This window comes from Balearica regulorum, chromosome 1, assembly GCF_011004875.1.
Source record: "Balearica regulorum gibbericeps isolate bBalReg1 chromosome 1, bBalReg1.pri, whole genome shotgun sequence".
NCBI lineage: Eukaryota > Metazoa > Chordata > Aves > Gruiformes > Gruidae > Balearica > Balearica regulorum.
In genome coordinates this window covers 1,425,025-1,446,012 of record NC_046184.1, presented here as the reverse complement: position 1 = coordinate 1,446,012, position 20,988 = coordinate 1,425,025, and the positions used below count along the sequence as shown (strand labels likewise).

General features: G+C 47.1%; 1 protein-coding gene across 2 annotated transcripts in view; it reads right to left on the bottom strand.

Annotated features, from left to right (window-relative positions):
- Window positions 1-20,988, bottom strand: part of AHCYL2 (adenosylhomocysteinase like 2) — a 108,131-nt gene that overhangs the window by 18,423 nt on the left and 68,720 nt on the right. Inside the window, exons 1-6 of one of the 2 annotated variants that reach the window (XM_075751224.1) lie at window positions 19,709-20,076; window positions 15,402-15,510; window positions 5,590-5,733; window positions 4,786-4,886; window positions 4,008-4,110; window positions 3,057-3,151 (exon numbers count right to left, since the gene is read on the bottom strand). In XM_075751224.1, coding sequence (XP_075607339.1) covers window positions 3,057-3,151; window positions 4,008-4,110; window positions 4,786-4,886; window positions 5,590-5,733; window positions 15,402-15,510; window positions 19,709-19,762 — 606 coding nt within the window. In that variant the 5' untranslated portion in view covers window positions 19,763-20,076. Of the gene's footprint in view, window positions 1-3,056; window positions 3,152-4,007; window positions 4,111-4,785; window positions 4,887-5,589; window positions 5,734-15,401; window positions 15,511-19,708; window positions 20,077-20,988 lie in introns of those variants that run through there. The other variant, XM_075751151.1, reaches the window with a different exon arrangement.

Below are 20,988 nucleotides of genomic sequence, written 5' to 3'. Positions count from 1 at the left end.
GTACTTACCCTGATTTTTTATGATTTTTGACTGATTTGGTGTATCCATATCCCCTGGGTAGGTGTTTCTCTCTCAGTGCTTTTCTCTCCAAGCAACCAATTTCACATTGCTGTCTGCACAGAAGGGCTGTGACTTCTCACTCCCTCGGTCCTCCCATTTCACATTTTCTCCAGCAGAAAATCTCTGGCTCTTCCATGAAAGAAACTGGAGTCTCAAGGTGCCATTTTACAACCTCTTTAAACCCATCTAAGACCCCGCTGCCTCCAAATGTCTCGCCCTGTTCCCCTTCCAACCCTGTTGGGGCAACAGCCGATACGGTGGGGTTGATCTCGCCGAGAACAAGCCGATTACCGTCAGCTAGGATCAGCTCAGCAACATGGCTGAAAATAATTCACTGCAGAACATGACTGGTGAAACACAAGGAGATGGCAGGGAGGGATGGTCGGGGGCGGCATCGAAATTCCCCAGCGGCAGCGTGGACCTAGATCACTTTACGCTGCAAAGGAAACCAAACCCTCAGCTCTGCAGATTTGGTATTTTTCAGAAAAAACCCTCTGAGCCATTGCTGTCCAGCCAGAGCACTCCTCTAAAGGTCTGCTATTCCCACCAGAAAACCCAATGTGTCTTTTTTTTGGAGACTCTAAGTATTCGTGGCTAACTCTTCCCATGGACTAGTGCCACACGGAAGCCCAAACATTGAATATTCAGATTTTTGGACTGTAAGACATCCGTATTTATTTGCATGGGACTTGCAAAGTCAGTTCCATCATGCCTTGCAGTGCCTACCTGGACACAGGACCGGTGGGGGCCAGTGAAGCAACGCTAAACACGATTCCTGGGGTGTATTTCGAGCCGTGAGATGAAGTCAGCGTGGCTAACAGCCAGCTGCTGAACCACTTCCACTCATTTTGCTTTCTCTTAAGTAGAAATAGAGATTGTACTTCTCTTTATTGAGCTTAAAGACGTAGAAGCCTGGAAATGGAGATGCATTTGCATGCTACTTTCACCTCGGATCAACAAGTTGGGTACTTATGCTCTGAATTACTCCACACTTTATAAGAGTCCAAATTGATTATTTCGTGCTGGACAGAGATAGGTGTGTTACGAAATCACTTTTCACAGAGAATTTCCCATCTGATCACACGTCTAGCGCTGCACAGAACCTCTTCAAAGCACTGTACGGCCACTAATAACCATCAACGAGGCTGAAAGGTATCATCGGTATTTTGTTGATGGGAAGAGAAGACAAGAAAAGTGACAATTCTTCCCTGTGAGGGTGCTGAGGCCCTGGCAGAGGTTGCCCAGAGAAGCTGTGGCTGCCCCTGGCTCCCTGGCAGTGTTCAAGGCCAGGTTGGATGGGGCTTTGGGCAACCTGGGCTAGTGGAGGGTGTCCCTGCCCATGGCAGGGGTGGCACTGGATGGGCTGGGAGGTCCCTTCCAACCCAAACCAGTCTGGGGTTCTATGAAAACAATTTAGATTTAGGTTTTAGATTTAGAATCCCAGTCTGGGATTCTATGAAAAGAAGTTCAATCTGGGTTTATACAAAGGTCACGGGCTGCCAGGAGCAGCAGCTCAGGCTCAGTCCTACAACCTGAGGATGTATCTCCTTGCTTCGGGATATCGGGGGAAATTCTCAGTCTCAACAGGAGAGAAAAAATATGATGTATGCTCTAAAAATTTGCCGTCAGCACAGGGAGCAGCGTAGGTCCATCTCGCTTCAACCTTGGGACTGGACGGACCGGGGAAGCAAATTTCACTTTGCTTCTTTGGCCAAGTTTGCCAGCTTCTCTCTTCTGAATTAATCCCATGAAGAGGATCCTTCCCACACCTGTTCTTTGTTCAGCGCCCAGCATCCTATTTCTTGTCTCTAAAAACGTGGACCTGCAAAATCGGGCACGCTAATCTTTGGGAACTGCATTTGGTGGTCCCCAGCAATTATTGCCGTGCTCCAGAAGCAGGTCTGAAAACACACTGATGGATAGAGACACGTCGCAGAATCAAGGGGTCTGAAGAGATCCTGGGAAAGCATAATACGCATATTCTGGTACGTTGACTTCTTCAATTACTGGTATTTTCGATGGGAAATTAGTCCTCAAAAAGAAGAAGAAATCCCCTATCGTGTCTAGACTCAGACTCGTAGCTTGGGGGTGGATTTTTTGACATTCACGATTCTTTTTAAGGGTGACAGCAAGGAATTGAGCAGGTGCAGACTGGAAGGGACAAAAAACCCACCTCAAACAAGCTGATATTGGCAAACAAACAAAGCGGATACACGCCTACCTTCCACCTTTGATTATTTTTTGTCTAATTTAGATCATAAGCTCCAGGGCTCAAAACCTGTCGGGAAGCATGATGAAAACAGCACATTTGACAGCTGTAAATTATTCCGCTCACCTAGTTCAGGGTTCTCTGTTTTCCCTTGAAACAAGGACAGAATAAACCAGCAAAATATGGATTTGGGCTACCTGAGGTTTTGTGTTTGTACAGTAAGGACATCCCCTAAAATCTACTTTTTGTTCTAAAACAGAAGCCTTGCCTAGACAAGAAAAATCCCATCACCCAAAGCTGTGAATTTAATCAAATATGGTAAAAATGAATGCAAGCCCTTTTCAGAACATACCGATTTTGAGTCATTTTTTACTGGCTAGATTAAATAAGTTTGGTTTAAACTGTAGCAAGCTACTCCGGAAGCAAACGAAGCACCCTATAAAGTTTGTACTAACACAGTCGTACTTATTTAGAAAATACTTAAACAAAACTTTGCTTAGCAGGCACAACCTACATCCGTGGATAGCCGCGCAGAAGTCAGTCAACCCACCTTTTCCCCGACCTCACACCTGAGAGAGCGAGGTAAGTTAACTTCCCTCATTGCGCTGCTAATTGTAAAGCACTTTGAAGGTAAAAGGGCTGTGTTCACACCAAGCCTTAACTGCTAAGTTAGGTCTAAATTCAGGAGGAAAGCGCAGACCAGCACTAAACCCTCTTCCTTCTTTCTAGATGGGAGCTACCCATGCTTCAACACGCGCCGAGCATTTTACAGTCGGCCCCATCTCACCATGTTGGGCTGCCATCCTTCGACGTTGACGCAGCGATCGATGCACCACCAGAAGTCGTCTTCGGATTCTCCCTTCCAGGCGAAGACGGGGAACCCTGGCACAGAGAGGGAGACGGGTGCTAACACAGCCTTAGCAAATCCCTTGGGGATCGGCTCTCCCTACGTCCACGCGTGATGAACCGGGCTCCCGACACCACTGCGGTCTTGCTTGCAGTCTGATTTTTCAACATCTACCTTCTAGAAGAAGCTTCAGAGATATACATTGAAGACACACACTGAAGGCAGCAGACAGGACTCAGCTTTAGCCTTCCTAATTTCTTCCTCTCCCCCAAGAAAAACCTCCAGCCACCACACAGGAGGGCAACGCGCTCTCAACGATAACATTTATTTGCAAAATCAAGCATTTGCTGCAAGTTAGACGTCCCACCTTCCTGTTAGGCTCGTTAGCCATAAATTTACTTGAATGTATTGTGACTCATGAGCAATTATTATTCTGCTTCGGTGAGCAAGAACAGGTAACGGGCAAGTCAGTTGGGTCTGGCTTCTCCTGGGTCTCCCAGTTCTCCCAGGTAAAACAGGATTTAAATTAATGCATCTCCCAGTTCTCTCTCTCACACCTCTTAGCCAAAGTTACAACTCCAATTTACAGAACTCAAATTAAATTTAAGTTAGTTTCTTTTTGCAAAATAACTTTCAGGCTCCCACAGCCCTGATGGCTAATAATGTGCATCACCGTCATTTGTCCTTTCACACTCAAGAGAAAAATCATTCTAAGATTTTCACACCATTGGAAGAGATTGATCTTGTGCTGTTTACCTCCTATCAATTTATTCTAAATTGAAGAGCATGAAGGAAAAAAAACTATTAAGACATGGTAAATGAGTTAAACATGACAGCACAGTAAGAAATCTTTTTAAAACCAGAAAGAACAAAGAGGGTGAAGTTTCCTACCGCTCTCGGCGAGGGCAGCAGCCACTTCATTAAGAGTAGAGTAGATGTTGCACGCAGCCCATCGGCACTGCGCGCCCAATGCGCCAAGAGTCTCCATTAGGACCTGGATTTAAAAAAAAAAATCAGAAAGAGCAACGCAAAGAGCAATATACAACGCAAAGAGCAATATACAACGCAAAGAGCAATATACACCTGGGGGTTTATTTGCTATTTATGAGAAAGCTTCTGAGGTATCTGAAGTTGGTTTTAAGCAGCATTAGGGTCGTTGGGGAGCTGCACAGAAAACAATTTTGCAATTACTGGGGTTTTTTTACAATTTAAAATGGAGAAGTAAATGAGAACTTCAAAGTATATTCTATATACAGCATATATATATGGGGGGGGGGTGGGTGTATATAAATATATATAGATGCAGATTTCACTCAGCAAAGTCCCAAATCTAGTCAGGAGAAAGCACTCCTGTCCCATGTTTGGAGGAGAAATCACAGCTCTTGAACTGCGGAACTGCACTGATCCCTGAGCACCACGTCTTCCTGCTTACACCACGCAGATAATTCGATTTCCTTAGTTATCGCTACTCAAGCAATGCCCTCTAGATCCATGCATCACATCACCTTGAAGCACAGGTTCTGTTTATCTAGAAATGTTCACAAAATCGACCATTCTTGGTGTAAGGCGCTGGACTCGGAGACTGTATCTCTGTATTAACTGCTCGGGGTCTGTTTTAGAGGTTAAGCGGTGGAAAATCCCTGTCTAGAGTTTATCGACGGGGTCTTACAGCTGTCTGCGCCGTAATGTGTGTGCAGCCCACGATCTTGGCCCCGGCCAGCGGCTTCTCTCCCTGAGCTCTCTTCCTCAAAGCCATCAGCGCAGGCATTTCTGAAAGGCAAAATAAAAAAGAAGTCCGTTGATGTGATGGGAAGAGGGATGAGCACGTAAGGAACAGCCAGCATCGCTTCTTGCCCTGCTAGCTGGTACTCCTATGACTTTGTACAGCTGTGGCACCTTCAAAAAAAGCAAAAACCTTGAGAGCAGGAGGTCCCAAAAGTCATGGCAGAGCTGAAAAGAACCCAATAACCCTCTGAAGTTTTTTTTTCCCTACTATTTAGGATGTAGCATCATCACATTTTCAAATTTCTGTGAATGCCCAGGTGAGGCTGGAGGAAAATCTGCTTCAGGCTGAGGAGGACTTGGGACTCGCTGCTCTGCTCAGCCTCTCCAACATCCCTCCATCTACCTAAACACCACATTGCCTTCGCTATGGATTTTTGGAGATGATCATGCTAAACCAAAATTGTCTAATTTATTTGATAGATTTCAATCTTTTCTACTGATTTTAACAAAAGCATTCGACTACAGAGTAGTCCTTCAGTAGTTGGTTGGTTGGAGCTACACAGCATAACCCTGTAACTCTTCTCCATCCCACAAAACCCCGTAAAAGTTTTCCCGTCTCTAACAGGAACGGCGTCAAGAAATCACCAATATAATGAACCTCGCGAGAAGAGGATTTGGGGTGGGGGGAGGAAGAACCCCACAAGACAGCCTAGGACAACGTGGAGCTTGAGGAACCTGCCCCATTTACCTTGTTCAGCAATTTCAATCTCTCGACGCCCAAATTCTGCCTGCTTTATGTTTTTCACACAGAAATCGCTGCTGCCTTTGGAATTCTTCTGCTGCTTGTCTCGGGGGGAGGTCTCATCGTCAGAGCTGTCTGTGTAGGAGGCAGCTGGAGGAAGAAAAGGAGGTCAGAGACAGCACAAAATATTCCCTAAAGCCAAACCACCTGCAGCGGAAGGGCGCAGATGATCTGCTGAACGTGCCCACGGATGTGCTTCTCCATGTGCACGTGCCAACTCCCGCTGTCCTCAGCTGGCATCTCCTCTTCTCCTTACAACGAACATTTCCCCACAGTCAGCTTTTACCTGCGGCGACCTCCTCACTCTCATCTACCTCCACAGCAACACCGCACCGGAGCTAATTAGCTCCAGCACTGCCCGTGTCCCCCATGGGCTCATCTCCTCACGCCTTGCAGCTCCTCTGTGGCCTTCTCCCATCTCTCTTCCCAAATGTGAAGCCTTTACAGCTCTCAGATAGCCAACAAAAATGCCTATTAATGTTTTGCGCACTTCCAAAACATTAAGAGTTGTAATTTAAGACAGGATAGATACAAGACCCTATTTCATTTTAAACAACGGCATGGCAGAGGCCGCAAGTTGTCATTATTCAGCTGTGGTGGTATTCCCAGTCCTTGGATTTGCTCGACTTCAACGCTCTTCAGCAAGGGCAATGGCCACAAGTTGCTGCTTCGGAGCCTCACGTGGGATGGTAGAAAGAAACTTCTTCATCAGGAGGATAACGCAACATTGGCACAGGCTGCCCGGAGAGGTGGTGGCTCTCCATCCTTGAAGGACTTCAGGAACTGGTTAGAGAGAGCCATGGCTAACCCGACTGTGCTGGCAACGTCCTTCTCTGAGTGGGCAGGGGGACAAGGTGACCTCGGTGGCTCCTTCCAACCAACGTATCTGTACATCTACAGACAGCTCAATCCAGCCCTTGGATTTTTTTCCTTCTTTTGTATTATAAATAACAAACACTTGGAGATGTATTTAATATTTTGCCTGTCTGGATCTTCTTTAACCCCTCTTCCCTCTTGCTCTTTTAGTAAGAGAAGAGGAAGAAAGATGGCATCACTTCTCCCGCTGGTAAGGAGCCTACAGGGGATAACGAACACACGGTCTCACAGAATCAGATCATGCTTCTTGTTTAAGATGGTATACGGACACCGGGCGGGGAGGTGCATGTGAACACAGAATTAATTACAGTTGCTGCCAATAACTGTCTTCCTTTCCTATCAATGTCCTCCAAATTTTTGATTAGGCAACTAGTCTATGGCAGACACACGGAGATTTACTGAACAGCCCTTCATGGAGTTAGAAATCCCCCTCCCCACTTATTTTGATTACTAAAATCACACGTAGAGTTCATTTTCGATTTGAGCCGCGATGAATTAGCCGCCACTTCTGCTTCCACCTTATCAGGATCAGCTGAAGAGACTGTTTGTGCCACCTTTGGCCCCACGAGACCTCTTTCCTTTCATCTTCTAGCAAAGGCCATGAGGGAGACCAGACCTCTTTCATCTTTTCAGCAAAGCAACACGTAAGGCTTGGAGATGAATGAGAAAGCATCACTCCTCTTGCCTTTCCAGAGACAAAGCACCTGGAGCACAGGCCTCTTGGTCCAGCTGAGCTCCTTGCCACCACCATCACCACTACCACCACATCCTTCTCTCCCTCCTCTCTGGCAGGAGCCACACCTTGGGACCAAACTCAAGAGCCTCATCCACATGGTCATCCCCCGTTCCTCATGAAATCGCCCTGAAGTTTTACCCCAAGTCTTTACTCTCCAGTTCATGTGGTACTTCTAAAATGAACGAGAGACCTGGCATCAAATTATTTGTTACAGCAGAAGAGGACCACCTTTGCAGAACAGCACTATCCATGACAGCCTCAGCGGAGTTGGCCAATATTAAGCACTACTAGCAAATGATGTGCATGTGTGAAGGCATCACAGACGATGACGAGCTCTCCTTCTTTCACGACACCAGAAAAGAATTGGTTAAATCTTTACCTAGGAAATGTTGTGTAGTCAAACTCAGCAGCTACTGGCTTTGGGTGATGTGTTGCTACGCACGTGAGCGAGCTTTTCTCCCAGGCACAGTCTCCGAAAGGGAATGATCTACACCAAACACCCGAGGGAGCTGTTGTACCCAACAGTCAGGACAGGTTCCCAACCTTGTACCCCAGTTCTGTGCCAAAGGAATTCGGTAGCACGAAGGGCGAGCGCTTCTTACGCAGTGTCACAGGAAGAACGGCGTGGCTGAACCCATGGTCTAATCACCACCCACTAGTGCTCCCACAGAGCTGCAGCTTTCCAGAGGCATCCAGACCTCAAGTGAAGATTGATACCGAGAGCCCCTTCGGAGCACTTGGAGTAAAGACAAACCACCCCTCCGCCCAGCATTTCAATAGCTCTGTTAACATTTTCACCAGAAAACCCAAATCCAGGGGTTAAACCCTTCCGCCCCAGCACGGCCATGGGTTTGTCTTTCCTGCAGCACGCAGCAAGCTGATTACTTTCTCTTCTGGCTCGCGTGAAGCGCTTGAATGATCCCAAGGAAAAAAAGCTTAGCGCTGCCGCTGTCGGCGTGCCAGGCTCCCCGAGACCCGCTCGGATCTTAATCGGCTTACGGAGGAGAATTATGCATTGCTGAAATTTCTCTGCGAAGGTTCCATCCTCCGCGGGGTGCGAAAGGCAAGTCCGACCCTGCAAACAACACGCTGATGGCAATATATTTCTGAATTTGTGCGCACGATCCCACAGCGGCTGCTGAAGGACCGGGAGCCTGGCTTAATAACAAAAGAGCGCCTTGTATAATACCAAGCTCTTGTATATCAAGGACTCCAGAAGGATTAATTAGTTCGAGGAGGATTATTTCCTTGAAGACAGCTAATCTGTGCAGAGGTTTCCTTAAAACCATAGATCTTGGTTCTGGGGGCTGAAAAGTAATTTTTTTTTAAAAACAAAAAACCCCACCTAGATGGTAGCCGGTTTTTCATGTGCAGATGGTTCTTTACTGTTGCATACATATAACATATAGCAGGGCATATGGTATGATGGTAATTAAACTGATATTGTTAGTGTAGGAAAATAGCGTACTGATATGTAATAGTAAATTTTGCCCTTGCTTTCCTGTAAAATGAAAAACAAGTACAGAAAGGAAAGGATTCCTAGCACCTGTAATCTAGAAATAGCCAATTAACTGATGGGATAGATAGTCTCCTAAACATCATCTCAAGACATCCAGAAGGTGATTAATGAAAGCTTCATTACGGGGCTTGGCATTCCATAGAGCCACATACTATTTTAATATAAATGGCCTTATTTCAAGGAGAACGACATGAAAACCGCATCAGATCTCGGGCATTGTTATCCGGTGGAAAAATGCTGGGGGGAAAGGAGACACCTCCAGCTCGTATCCTAACCCAGCAAAATCCAGGTCAGAGCCTAACCTAGCAAAGACCAGGTCAGAGCCTAAATCCAGCAAAGTTTAGCTTTGCTAATATTTCAGATGAAGATCCACTCGCATCTGCAGTATTGGCATTGGTACGGGCAAAAAAAAGGGCAACCTGCTCCGTTTCTTTTCTGTACAACCTTTCGAAAGTTATGAAACAGCATGAGGATGAAGTCAATCGCCTTTAATTAAAGATATTACTGTTCTAATCTCGTTTCAGCGCCCACATAACGTGTGTGCGGTGCGTAATACACAATGCTGAGCGCTTTACTATTCAAAGCGCTGGGTTGATATAAACCCCAAAATCTTTGTTCGAGCAGATAACAATTATCCGAGTTTTGCAGAAAGGGAAAGAACAGTTACCAAAATTTAAGCGATTTGCCCAGTGCCAACGCCAAAACATCCCCTCAACTCCAAAGCCGAGCTGTCAGGTCGGTGCCTTTCCCTGGTTTGCAACAGCAGATGCTGTTAAACGCCACGGCGCATCCTTGGGCGCGTAAACCACTCCCAAACGGCGTAGAAAACAATTAATTTCCCCGGTGAGAAAAATTACTCGTTTTAAATTAAACAGAACAATTACAGAAAATTGGTGGCTTATGGCAAATTATGACTTTTACTTCTAATTTGAAAAGTCAGGCACAGATTGTTAAGTATTTTCATTCTTAGTACTTTACAGTAACCTAGCGATAAAGTTTTCATGTTCAACAACGTCTGCTGGTTTTTCACAGAATCCCAGACTGGTTTGGGTTGGAAGGGACCTTAAAGTCCATCTAGTCCCAACCCCCTGCCATGGGCAGGGACACCCTCCACTAGCCCAGGTTGCCCAAAGCCCCATCCAACCTGGCCTTGAACACTGCCAGGGAGCCAGGGGCAGCCACAGCTTCTCTGGGCATCCTGTGCCAGGGCCTCAGCACCTTCATTTTTCCCACTGTTGCTTCTAGCAAAGGCCAGTTAGCGACGCATCGCACCTTGGAGTATGCTGCTCCACATCACAACTTCACAGACTATACATATTTTGGAGACCAGCTGATGATTTTGATGGAACTTTTCCAGTTTTGATGGGCAGGAAGATCAAGAAACCACAGGCTGTTTGCAGAGATGCTGTTTCCACACCCAGGCTTCTCTTGCGTCACTAAAAGGGCACCAGGACCTCCCCATCATTTTGGGCAGAGATGCTGGGACGACCGCCTTCCCACCAAGCACATCTCAGGGAAGAGTTGCTTGAGTTTTGCTCACTTCTTCACTCGTGCCCACCACCTCCAAACCTTGGGACTTCCACGCACCTCTTGCGTGTCCAAAGAAGAGCAACGAAGCTGGTGCAGGGTCTGGAGCACAAGTCTGATGGGAGCAGCTGAGGGAACTGGGGGTGTTTAGCCTGGAGAAGAGGAGGCTGAGGGGAGACCTGATCGCTCCCTACAACTACCTGGAAGGAGGTTGTAGCCAGGTGGGGGTCGGTCTCTTCTCCCAAGTAACAAGTGATAGGACGAGAGGAAATGGCCTCAAGTTGTGCCAGGGGAGATTTAGATTGGATAGTAGGAAAAATTTCTTCACCAAAAGGGTTGTCAAGCACTGGGACAGGCTGCCCAGGGCAGTGGTGGAGTCACCATCCCTGGAGGGATTTAAAAGCCGTGTAGATGTGGTGTTTGGGGACATGGGTTAGTGGTGGGCTGGGCAGTGCTGGGTTAATGGTTGAGCTGGATGATCTTAAAGGTCTTTTCCAATCTAAATGATTCTATGATTCTTCCCCTCCATTATCATCTCTCTGCTCCTCACGCTTCTTCTTTTCCAGCCTTTCCCATCCCAGGAGGCCTTACTGGGTTGTTTAGACTGTGCTACTGCTCAGCCCTAAAAGGAGAATGACAAAGATCCACGTCGAGAGGTATTAATGGGATTTATCCACCCATCCCGCAACCATCCTGGGAACAGAAGTCTTCCATCTTGACTGTCAGCCTAGCAGCTTTCATTAGGAGGGAAATATAATACTTTCACAAGCTAATTAATTGTGAGTGCTGATGCTTTAGCAGGAGATGCTAAGTGCAAGGGGTGGAGGAGAGTTCCCCAAAGCTGGTCCAAGTTCTTTCAGCTGTGAGTGGGGAGCAAACATGACATTAGCCAGGCTAATCAGCCTATTAGTCTTTAAAAATGACAGTCATAAAATATATCTTGCTGATTAGATATCGGATGGAGTTGTAAAACCTGTACAAATGTTATATTAATCACAGACCTGTATTAGAGAAGTCTAATCATTAATGTCAGTTTAAAACATGCTACCCAAGATGATAACGTTACTAACGTAATCCAGGTGGCTTACAAAGTGCAAATGAAGCCCGGGCTGATGTCTCTCTGGAGAGGACACGGCGTGCACTGTTCCTCGATTTCTCCTAAAAGCCCTTTGCATGGGAACGCAGTCACTGTAGGGCTGATGGGTCACCCAGGTTGTCCCCAACCTTGGGGGGCTCCTCCAAGCTTCTGGAGGTTCCTCCAAGAATGCAAGGCAGCATGAAAGAAGAAGCAACTCAAGAGCCAGGAAAGGAGGCAAAGATCAGTCTGGAGGTTCCTCCAAGCATGCAAGGCAGCATGAAAGAAGAAGCAACTCACGAGCCAGGAACGGAGACAAAGATCAGTCACTTGTTCCATAGGAACCAGGGTGAAGCCATCAGACTGTGCACGGCTTTTGGTGTTCGTGTGCCCAGGATCAGATCACAACCTCCAGCAGTCGCATCTTCTGGAGAAGAGCACCTGCCTCTGCCAGGAGCAGAGGAGACGGGATACCCAAGCCTTGTCCACCAGTTACCTTGGCTCTCCTAAGCCTGGGTTGCTGAAAAATATGAAAAGCTTGCAGGTCCTCATCGTGTTTTTCACGTAGCACACAGGCAAGGATCTGTTATGGGCAACACACTACTGCCACAAAGCCACTTCGTATAGATCTGCTCAGTCATCCGCTCCGACTGTGGTCCTGAGATATGCTGCGCCCAGAAGGAACGGGAGATGGGCAGGACCAGTAACACTCCCTCAACCTACTGGGTTGTCACAGTGTGGTCCTGTCCCAGCTATTTCCAAAATCCTGCGAATCAGGGGAATGAGTAGAGAATCACAAAGCAGGCTTTCCATCCCTACGTCAGGAAGACTTCTGGCCCACGACCTAGGCTCAGGTACAAGTTCTGTGCACAACGTCTCTTTGCAGCAGTCAGCCAGGAGCCGGATCCCATGTTTGTAGATGCTTTCCACACTTAACAGAGCTAAAATGTCTCTGTTTAAACCTCTCGAGCTTCTGCTGGTTCCTCAACCTTCCACTACGGCTGCTGTCTCCCTTTAGTGAGGGCATCTAGCTCACCTCTTGTGCTGGCAGAGAAGATCGCTCCATGCCTTGCTGCTCGCTCACGTAGTGCTCTGCACGCCTTCTCCAGACAACTCGAGAGAAAAACACGAACCCACATCCATCATACTTGGGAGGTTTTATCCTGTTTGCTCCCAACAGATTATGGCACGAACGATGACAGGATGGACACAAGAACAAGGACGTTCTCTAAAGTTTCAACAGTCAAGACCTACTAGGACTTCAGACGGGCACTGGTTTCAGCTGTAGGTGTCAGCTACGTCCACCCTGGGAAATAAAACAGGCGAAGGACTGGTCCCCAGCACTGGGGCTGGCCGGCGTGGCAGAGCTCAGCTCACATCCATCCATGCACACAACTGGACGGCCCTGTGTGAGCCCATGGGCTTTGTCCTGCTTCCTTCAACAGCAGCCACGCAGCCGGAAGGTGGGATATGATGAAAAACACTTTCATACAAGCAGATGTGAGTGGACTACGTTCAGATTTGATTTTCGGCCACAGGCATTCAGTGTGCAGAATGGGACTTGTCCATGGCCAGCAAACTCTGCAACCAAAACCCAACTGTAGCTCATAGCATGTCATCCACCCCAAAGCAGAATTATTTCTTCATTATATGCAAGGTATCTAGCTGAGAGAGTCAGAGAGGATGCACCCTTGAGCTCTCACAGTCTCTGATGCTCCAAACTACCAGATATCTACCCAGATTCTCCTCAAATACACTGTGATCTGCCAAGTATCCAAAAAACCCATCCATGTCGTGGACAGGGACTGAATGAAGGACTGTGGTGGAGCCTCAGCGTGAATGCTCCTTATTCCCCATGGCTCTGGCATAAAGCCAGACCTTGGCCACCAACCTGAACACCCGTCTGAGAGGTCTTGATGGTACTTCACCATGAGTTTTGGTACATGTCACCAGAAAGGCCTGATTATTTGTCTTCACAGTCACGAGGAACAGAGGAACAATACCTCCTCCAGTTTCAAGTTGCTTACATCTCCATTCTTTGTAGCCTTGCGTTGGAAGCTGGTTTCTTCTGTGTCATCTTCAAGAGGCCAGGACCAGGAAGGGATCAGATACATTAAGACTCCTTGAGGGATGGGGAATTGGATTCAAATTCCTTTCTGGGACGGTCTCAGCTAGGACAAGAGCTGTAACATTTCAGGTAGCAAGCAGTATCCGCTCAAAGTGCCAAGGAACCCAGATGGACCTATCCTGAACAATTTGAGACCATCCCTGATGACCTCTCCCTATTCCTGGCAAGACACCATCCTCCTAACCAACTCCTGAAGGGACATAAGGTCTCCAGCACAGTAAAGGTACTTAATGACGTATTCAGACACAAAGAGGACACTGGAAGGTGAGGTATGATACTGGTCCCACTGGGTGTTACTGGACTAGGGTAAATTTAGCTAAAGGTGCCACTTGGGGGAATAACGTTTTACTGAACAGGCCGGTGATGTTCCTACGTGCTGGGAAGCGCGGTGGCACCGAACTTCCTCAGTACTCTGTGGCCACAGTGATTTATTTGCTGAATAACTCTAGAGACTGTTTGCGAAGTGCCGGGCAGCTTCGCCTCCTTCACTCAAAGTCAAGGTAAGTTCTAGCAGCCGTTCTCTCCAGGCTGCACTCTTTCCTGTAAGGAAAAAAATACCAATTTCCACCAGGACACTTGTTTCCAGGAGTTTCTTGTGCTGCCTTTTTTATGCATCATAAATCATTTTGGTTGGAAAAGACCTTTAAAACCAGCTCGAAAGCAACCCAAGCAACAAGTGATCGGACAAGAGGAAACGACCTCAAATTGCTCCAGGGGAGGTTCAGGTTGGATATTAGGAAAAATTTCTTCACTGAAAGGGTGGTCAGACATTGGACAGGCTCCCCAGAGAGGTGGTGGAGTCCCCATCCCTGGAGGTGTTCAAAAAGCATGTAGACGTGGCACTTCGGGACACAGTCTAGTAGACACAGTGGTGTTGGGTTGACGGTTGGACTTGATGATCCTAGAGGTTTTTTCCAACCTTAAAGATTCTATGGTTCTATGAAATGTTAAAAGTTTGATTTCTAAATATTGAATGTTTGACGAACAGGGCACTCAGTGAAATTAGTCTGTCTTTCACGAGGATCTACCTTTGAGTGGGTTTTAAGAAACCTTCATTGGCTGCTCCAAAAATTAAGTTTCAGTTGTCTACATCGAAAACGATGCATGCTCAAAGAAAACAAAAACAACTCAAGCAGCTACACAGGACAAAACAAAACTTTGCTGTGCCATGTTCTCAAAGGAATGAGCCTGCTGCCAGGGCCGGGCAGAGCCTGAAATTTTCTGGATAGTGCTGCACAACCACCAAATATTAGTCCAGATAAATCAAGTTTCCAGAACCAATCTTTGTAAATACACCTGGGACTTCAGAAGAGCCCCGAAATTTAAAACAAAACAAAAAACCCCCTCAATAAACCCAACTTCCCTCCCCAGTGAGTTCCTCTAAGTGCAGCTAGCAAGACCAAACAGCAAGTCCACTGCTAAAAGTTTCATTTCACAGATTCCAGCAGGAAAACCACAGAAGACACATGCATGGCCTTCACAGGTCACCATTGCTCTTCCAAAAACTCCCATTTCACGTGCAACGGGAGAGACCTAACCTACAGTGGGATCCGCATGGATTTATTCAAGAACGGGAAGGGAAGATGACGTACAAGCACGAACATGATGGAAACGCTGTTTTGCTGAGCCTGGGAGGAAAAGGGGAAGAGATTAGGACAGCCTTCAGCAACTGCACACGTGGGTTATAAGGAGAGATCTGAAGTGTTAAGAGCATCAGAATAACTTGATTTTTCTATCCAACTATACATGAAGATGAGAAAAGAAGCAACAACCCTCTTTCCACGCCTTCCCTCCGACACTACCGACTACACAGCAGACCTAAGGAGATCCTCGGGCACAAGGCAGGAGAAACCCTGGGGTCCGCAGAGATGCCGTGACTGCGGCTGACGGCACGCACCTGAGCTGTAGCTATCTGTCGAGGACTGCGAGATGGAGCGGGAAAGCGAACGGCGGCCGATCTTCGTCGGGCGTTTGTTGAATTCTTGCTTTTGGTCAGCAAACTGGATCTGTTAAAAGAAATTAATAGTTAAGTCAGATGTAAACACCCAACAGTCTGATACAGAAGATTGATGCCAAGAACCCAAAGCCTTGAGCTACGCAGACACCATCTCAGTTACGGGCTGAATCGCAATTTCTGTTATTTAGTTGGGGACATTGGGTATGCTAAATCGCCTACTTCGTTTCATTTCAGAGCCTCCACCAGACACAGCATCGACACACTTGTCTTTCAAACACCTTGAAGCTCCCATCTTAACCATACGAATTAGAAAGTTTCTGTCCCCACAACACACAAAGTTTTTTTTCCAAAATGCCAACATAAGGGTTATTTGTCACAAGAGAAGCCCCATTAGGGCCACCCAACATTTGCAGAACTGATGCGGACGCCGACCTATCTCACAAAGTTTATCATGGTGACCAGTAGGAGATGCTTCCTATTTGCTGTACGAAATACAAAAGGCAAAAATAAAAATACTACAAGTAAGGAATACTGCTTCCAGCCGCACTCTATATTAAGAAGCTTTTGAGATTAGATGCATCGCTCAAGGCTGTTGTAACTGTTGGGAGCATGGACACCTGGAGAACACAAGTATTTAAGAGTATTGTATCTAAGAGTATACAACTTTATATGACAAATCAAGAAATGAAGGCTAAGGCGTGTAAATGAAGCGATGTGCAGACTGGCAAAATGGAATTATCCAAGTTGGACAGAAGGAACCAACTATCTATTTACCGGCAACGCCTACAATAAAACCACGCCAATGGATGTAACCCCAATATTTCGTGGCATTTTGCATCTACCCTCTTTTTTAACGGAGCTCATCTCATTGCAAGCAATTGTTGTGGATGACAAATAGCAACCTGCTCAACCCGAGATGAAGAATCAAACTCGTTTCCGTTTCAGTCATCACCAAGGAATGAAGATTTCAGACATGTGCGAAGCCCCAAGACCAGCAGCGGGTTTAACAGCAGCCCAGCACGACCAGGCTCAGCCCTGCCCGTGTTACGGCTGCGATAACTGCCAAGCCATTTATTTTAAGACAGCAAAGCTGATCTGCTCCAAAGCGTGCAGAGGACGGGAGGGATAAGTAAAGAAGTGTCACTTTTATCTAGGCACTTTTAAGGGAAAAATGACTTTTAACATTGGTATTTATAGAAGAACCTCTTTCTCCAGGCTTCATTTTACTCCTGCCTTTGGCTGAAAAGAACAGCAAGGCGGCCAAATAATCAGTAATTAGTAATAGTCATAATTCCTTATTATAAACTCCCCAAATCCAGGTTTTCACATAAACCAAACATCTGCTCTTACAGATGATTATTAGTGATTTCAAAGCAGAAACTCAACCCTTCCCTGCCCTGTTGACATGTACCTCGGGTTGAACTTGACTTAAAGCTTCTCTGCTCACATCAGCACCCCCAAAGGGCTTCACGAGCATCAGACGCGTTTCAGCAGGCACTAAAACTGCTCGGAGCCCACCTGCCTTGCCCAAGGGACACGGTACATCTCAAAACCACACCAGCACCTCAACATCCTTCTTAATTCTCTCTAGATGTGGCTGCTGGGCCATATTTAAGCATTCGGGAGAAAAGACTTTAAGTTTTAGGTAAGATTTTTAACTCCCAGCGCTCATCCCTTTGCAAGTCAACCACCAACACTCCCAATACGTTCACGGTTTGTGCTAAATCTCTTGGAACACGACTTCCAATTGCAAATTTCCCTGGACTTTGCCATGGGCATAAACTGACTCAATCTGGTACAATGGGGTTAAATATTTACATCTCCAAAATACTAAAAGCCATTAATAGAGTCTATTAACTAACCCCTTGGGGTGTTTTGAGAACTTAGTTTTGTTTAAAGAAGTCACCTAACCAGAATGAATTTGATCCCGTTCCGGGAACTCAAATTCAAGTGGTTTAAGCAGCAGCACTTGACGCTGCACATGAGATGGGCTGGTGATGCTACAGAGCTGGTACCCAGCTTTTTTGGGCCAGTAAGTGAAAGAAAAAGGTGTTGGGGCTCTCAGGTGGCTAATTCAGAGTCCCCAAGTCTGAGCTGGCCTGGGGATGACCAGCCCAAGCTGCTGGGGAGCGGGGAAAGGACCTGGGAGAGGATTTGCAGCAGCACCTGGAAGCTCTTTTTATTTTCTACTAATCTTAAACCAAACAACAGAACGACACCAGATCAGGCAACACACAGGGGAGGGGAGAAAAAGCACATCAAACTCATATTACAGTCAAGAGTTGCGTTGTGGATTAACACCTCTGATCCCGGCGGGACAGGGTTTTTGCACAGACAAACCAGTTTTTGTATTCCTTTTCTAAGAAGCCTTTGGCCCAAAATAACTTTTTTTTTTTTTAATTTTTATTTTTAAAAAAACCCTCGACAGCTGAGCAGCTTCATCAAAGCATCAGGTTATTCGTGCGAAATGATGCTCTCAGCAAAGTGAGATACATTGGAAGTCTAACAAAGGGTGAATAATTAGTATTATAATTAACATTTTCCTTTCCTACATCATCTCTTCAAGGACATTCCACGCAACTATTTCAAGCGACACGGTAATACTGATAATTGCATTCAGAGCTCTTGAAGTACTTCCACATGCAACGTTGATAGACAAGAACATGCCGAAAAGTAAAATAAGTCATGAACCAAATTAGGCAGAACTAGAACTAGACTTTATAACACACCCTGTCCTAAACCCCCTTGAGGGTTTAAACCCTTTAAATGCTGCCACAAGCTGGGGTTAGCTTTAGCTGAGCAAGGCACTGGCTGCCAAGAGGTGGAAGGAGGCACCATAAGAGGAGAACGTAGGGCGTCTTCTAGGTCAAGGCTGCTTTTAGCTAGCGATGACCCTTCACCAACGTCTTTTGACTTTATCCTTTGAACAACAGAGAGAGCGTGCAAGAAAGGATGTTGGAATTTGATTTATGAAAGACATCTATTGTATCCACCTTATTCAGTGCTAGATTTTGTATCGCGTGGACACGGGAAGGGTACAAAGTGCCGGCAGGAGTACACCCTTAAGCCAGTTTCATAGAATCCCAGACTGGTTTGGTTGGAAGGGACCTTTGAAGATCATCTAGTCCAACCCCCCTGCCATGGGCAGGGACACCCTCCACTAGCCCAGGTTGCCCAAAGCCCCATCCAGCCTGGCCTTGAACACTGCCAGGGAGCCAGGGGCAGCCACAGCTTCTCTGGGCAACCTCTGCCAGGGCCTCAGCACCCTCACAGGGAAGAAGTTCTTCATAACATCTCATCTCAATCTCCCCTCTTTTAGTTTAAACCCGTTACCCCTTGTCCTGTCGCTAACTGCCCCTGTGAACAGTCCCTCTTCCCCCTGTTTCCATAACACATCTTCATTTCAGAGATTTCAGCAACGCACTCGATCCAGCCAGAAGGAGAAAACCCAACCTTGCTTGACCAGACCAAAACTCCGGTTTTAACCCCTACCGAAGGCAACCGATGGCACAACACGCCGCGTTCGGGGGCATTCGAGACTGGGACAAGAACAGTGATTTGGTTCCAGGTTGAACTCGTCCAGCTCAAACCGAGACGTCTGTGAAGGTAACAGCCACCTTCGCACAGGTGAAAGCTCAAAGGAGAAACTGCGCAGCCTTTGAGAGCCACAGCGGCTTGGATTTAGAAGTCCAACCTGCTCTGCAGCAACACGAATCCCGCTGCTTTCAACCTCCAGCAGGAAAAAAACCCCCACAATTCAAGCTGAAAAACCTCACCTCCGCACGTACAAGGGGTTAATGACTTCTAAATGCAGGTGCGTGCTCGTTACATTTCAAATGAGCTACGTCTCCCCTTGACCTGGGGTTTCCACCACGAAGAGCCACTCTACGCTACTACACCGAGCAAAAAAAGTCTTGCCATCCCAGGTTTTCCAGGGCAATCTCCCTGCTCGCGAACCCATCGTCTCCTCCATCACAGTGCTCCGAAGAACAACCCCAGAGCAACGTGTTCGGCTCAACGCTTCATCATTTCAAACCTCCTGATCCCCAAAGAAAATAAAGTCCTCCGGAGATCGGGATTTCCTCTAGGCGGTGAAGGGATGCAGTCAGCTCCAGAAATAAGTGTTGGGGGGGGGGGGGGGAAAACAGCAAGGAAAGGGGGGGGGAAAAAAACAAACGGGGGGTAGAGAGAAACAAATGTACTTTTAAATAGAAAAATGGTATTAGGGTACTAAAGGCTGCCCTCACCTGGGCTTTAATCCCCGAATCTCCGTTCACGTTGTATTTCTTCTTGTTCGGCATGACGGCATCACCGACAGCCCCTCCGCACCGTCTCCCGCCGGGGCAGGGGCTGCCCCCCCATTTATACCTCCCGGCCCTGCCGATCCCGATCCTGCCCGCTCTGGTTTCAGCCGCGGGGTGGAGGGAGAGGGAGGGAGAGAGGGAGGGAAAGGGAACCGCTCGGATTTTCAGACTCCCTTTTTTTTTTTTTTTTGGCAGGAAAGGACCCCAAGACTTAATGAGGCGTCCCGCCAAACAAGCCCTACTTCTGTTTTGTGTTGAATTACAGCGTTTGCCTGACCTCTAGACAGTTAGCGGCAGTTTTTAATGTGGCCTGGCTTGTGTGTGCATAACAATGGCTTATTTATATAACCAGAACATTTCCCTGCTCGCTATAATTAACTTGCTAATTAGACTCTTTTTAACTTGGGTTCTCCCCCCCACTTTCTTTTTCCCCCGATGTCAGATGATTACATTAACAGAGCCTCATTAGAAGAAAATTAACTAATGAGCAACTAAAACAACGAAGGCATTTGTTAGATGGCAAAGTGGTTTTTAATTATGCCGGTCCCCACTCCGTCCCCCACGGCAGCAAGTGCAGAGAGTCCGTCCTTGGAAGGGTCCAGACTCCGACGTCCATCCCGCTATTCCCGTGTTGGACCATTCCTCTTAGAACCACAGAATGGTTTGGGTGGGCAGGGACCTCCCAGCCCATCCAGTGCCACCCCTGCCATGGGCAGGGACACCCTCCACTAGCCCAGGTTGCCCAAAGCCCCATCCAACCTGGCCTTGAACACTGCCAGGGAGCCAGGGGCAGCCACAGCTTCTCTGGGCAACCTCTGCCAGGGCCTCAGCACCCTCACAGGGAAGAAGTTCTGCCTTTTCTCTAGTCTCTTCCCACCTTACAAGAACCGACTGCAGGAAGAGGGCTGTGGATAACCCCAGGGAGATGCTGGTGCAGCAACAGAGTGCGATGCTTTGCTACCAGCGACGGCGTAGAGCCAATGCACATTATTTTTTTATTATTATTCAGTGGTTGGAGCTGTTATCCAAAGAGTTTCATCCCTGACAACGTACCCATGACAATTCCTGTAGAGAACCTCAACATTTTCTCCCGAAGAAGAGGGCGTTGGGAAGCGATGGGGCATCACCGATTGACCTCAACACCAATTCTAACTAAACATGAAAAAAAAAAAAGCTCCCCCACCTCCGTCTATTATTACATACACGTGCTTTAGAAATAATTT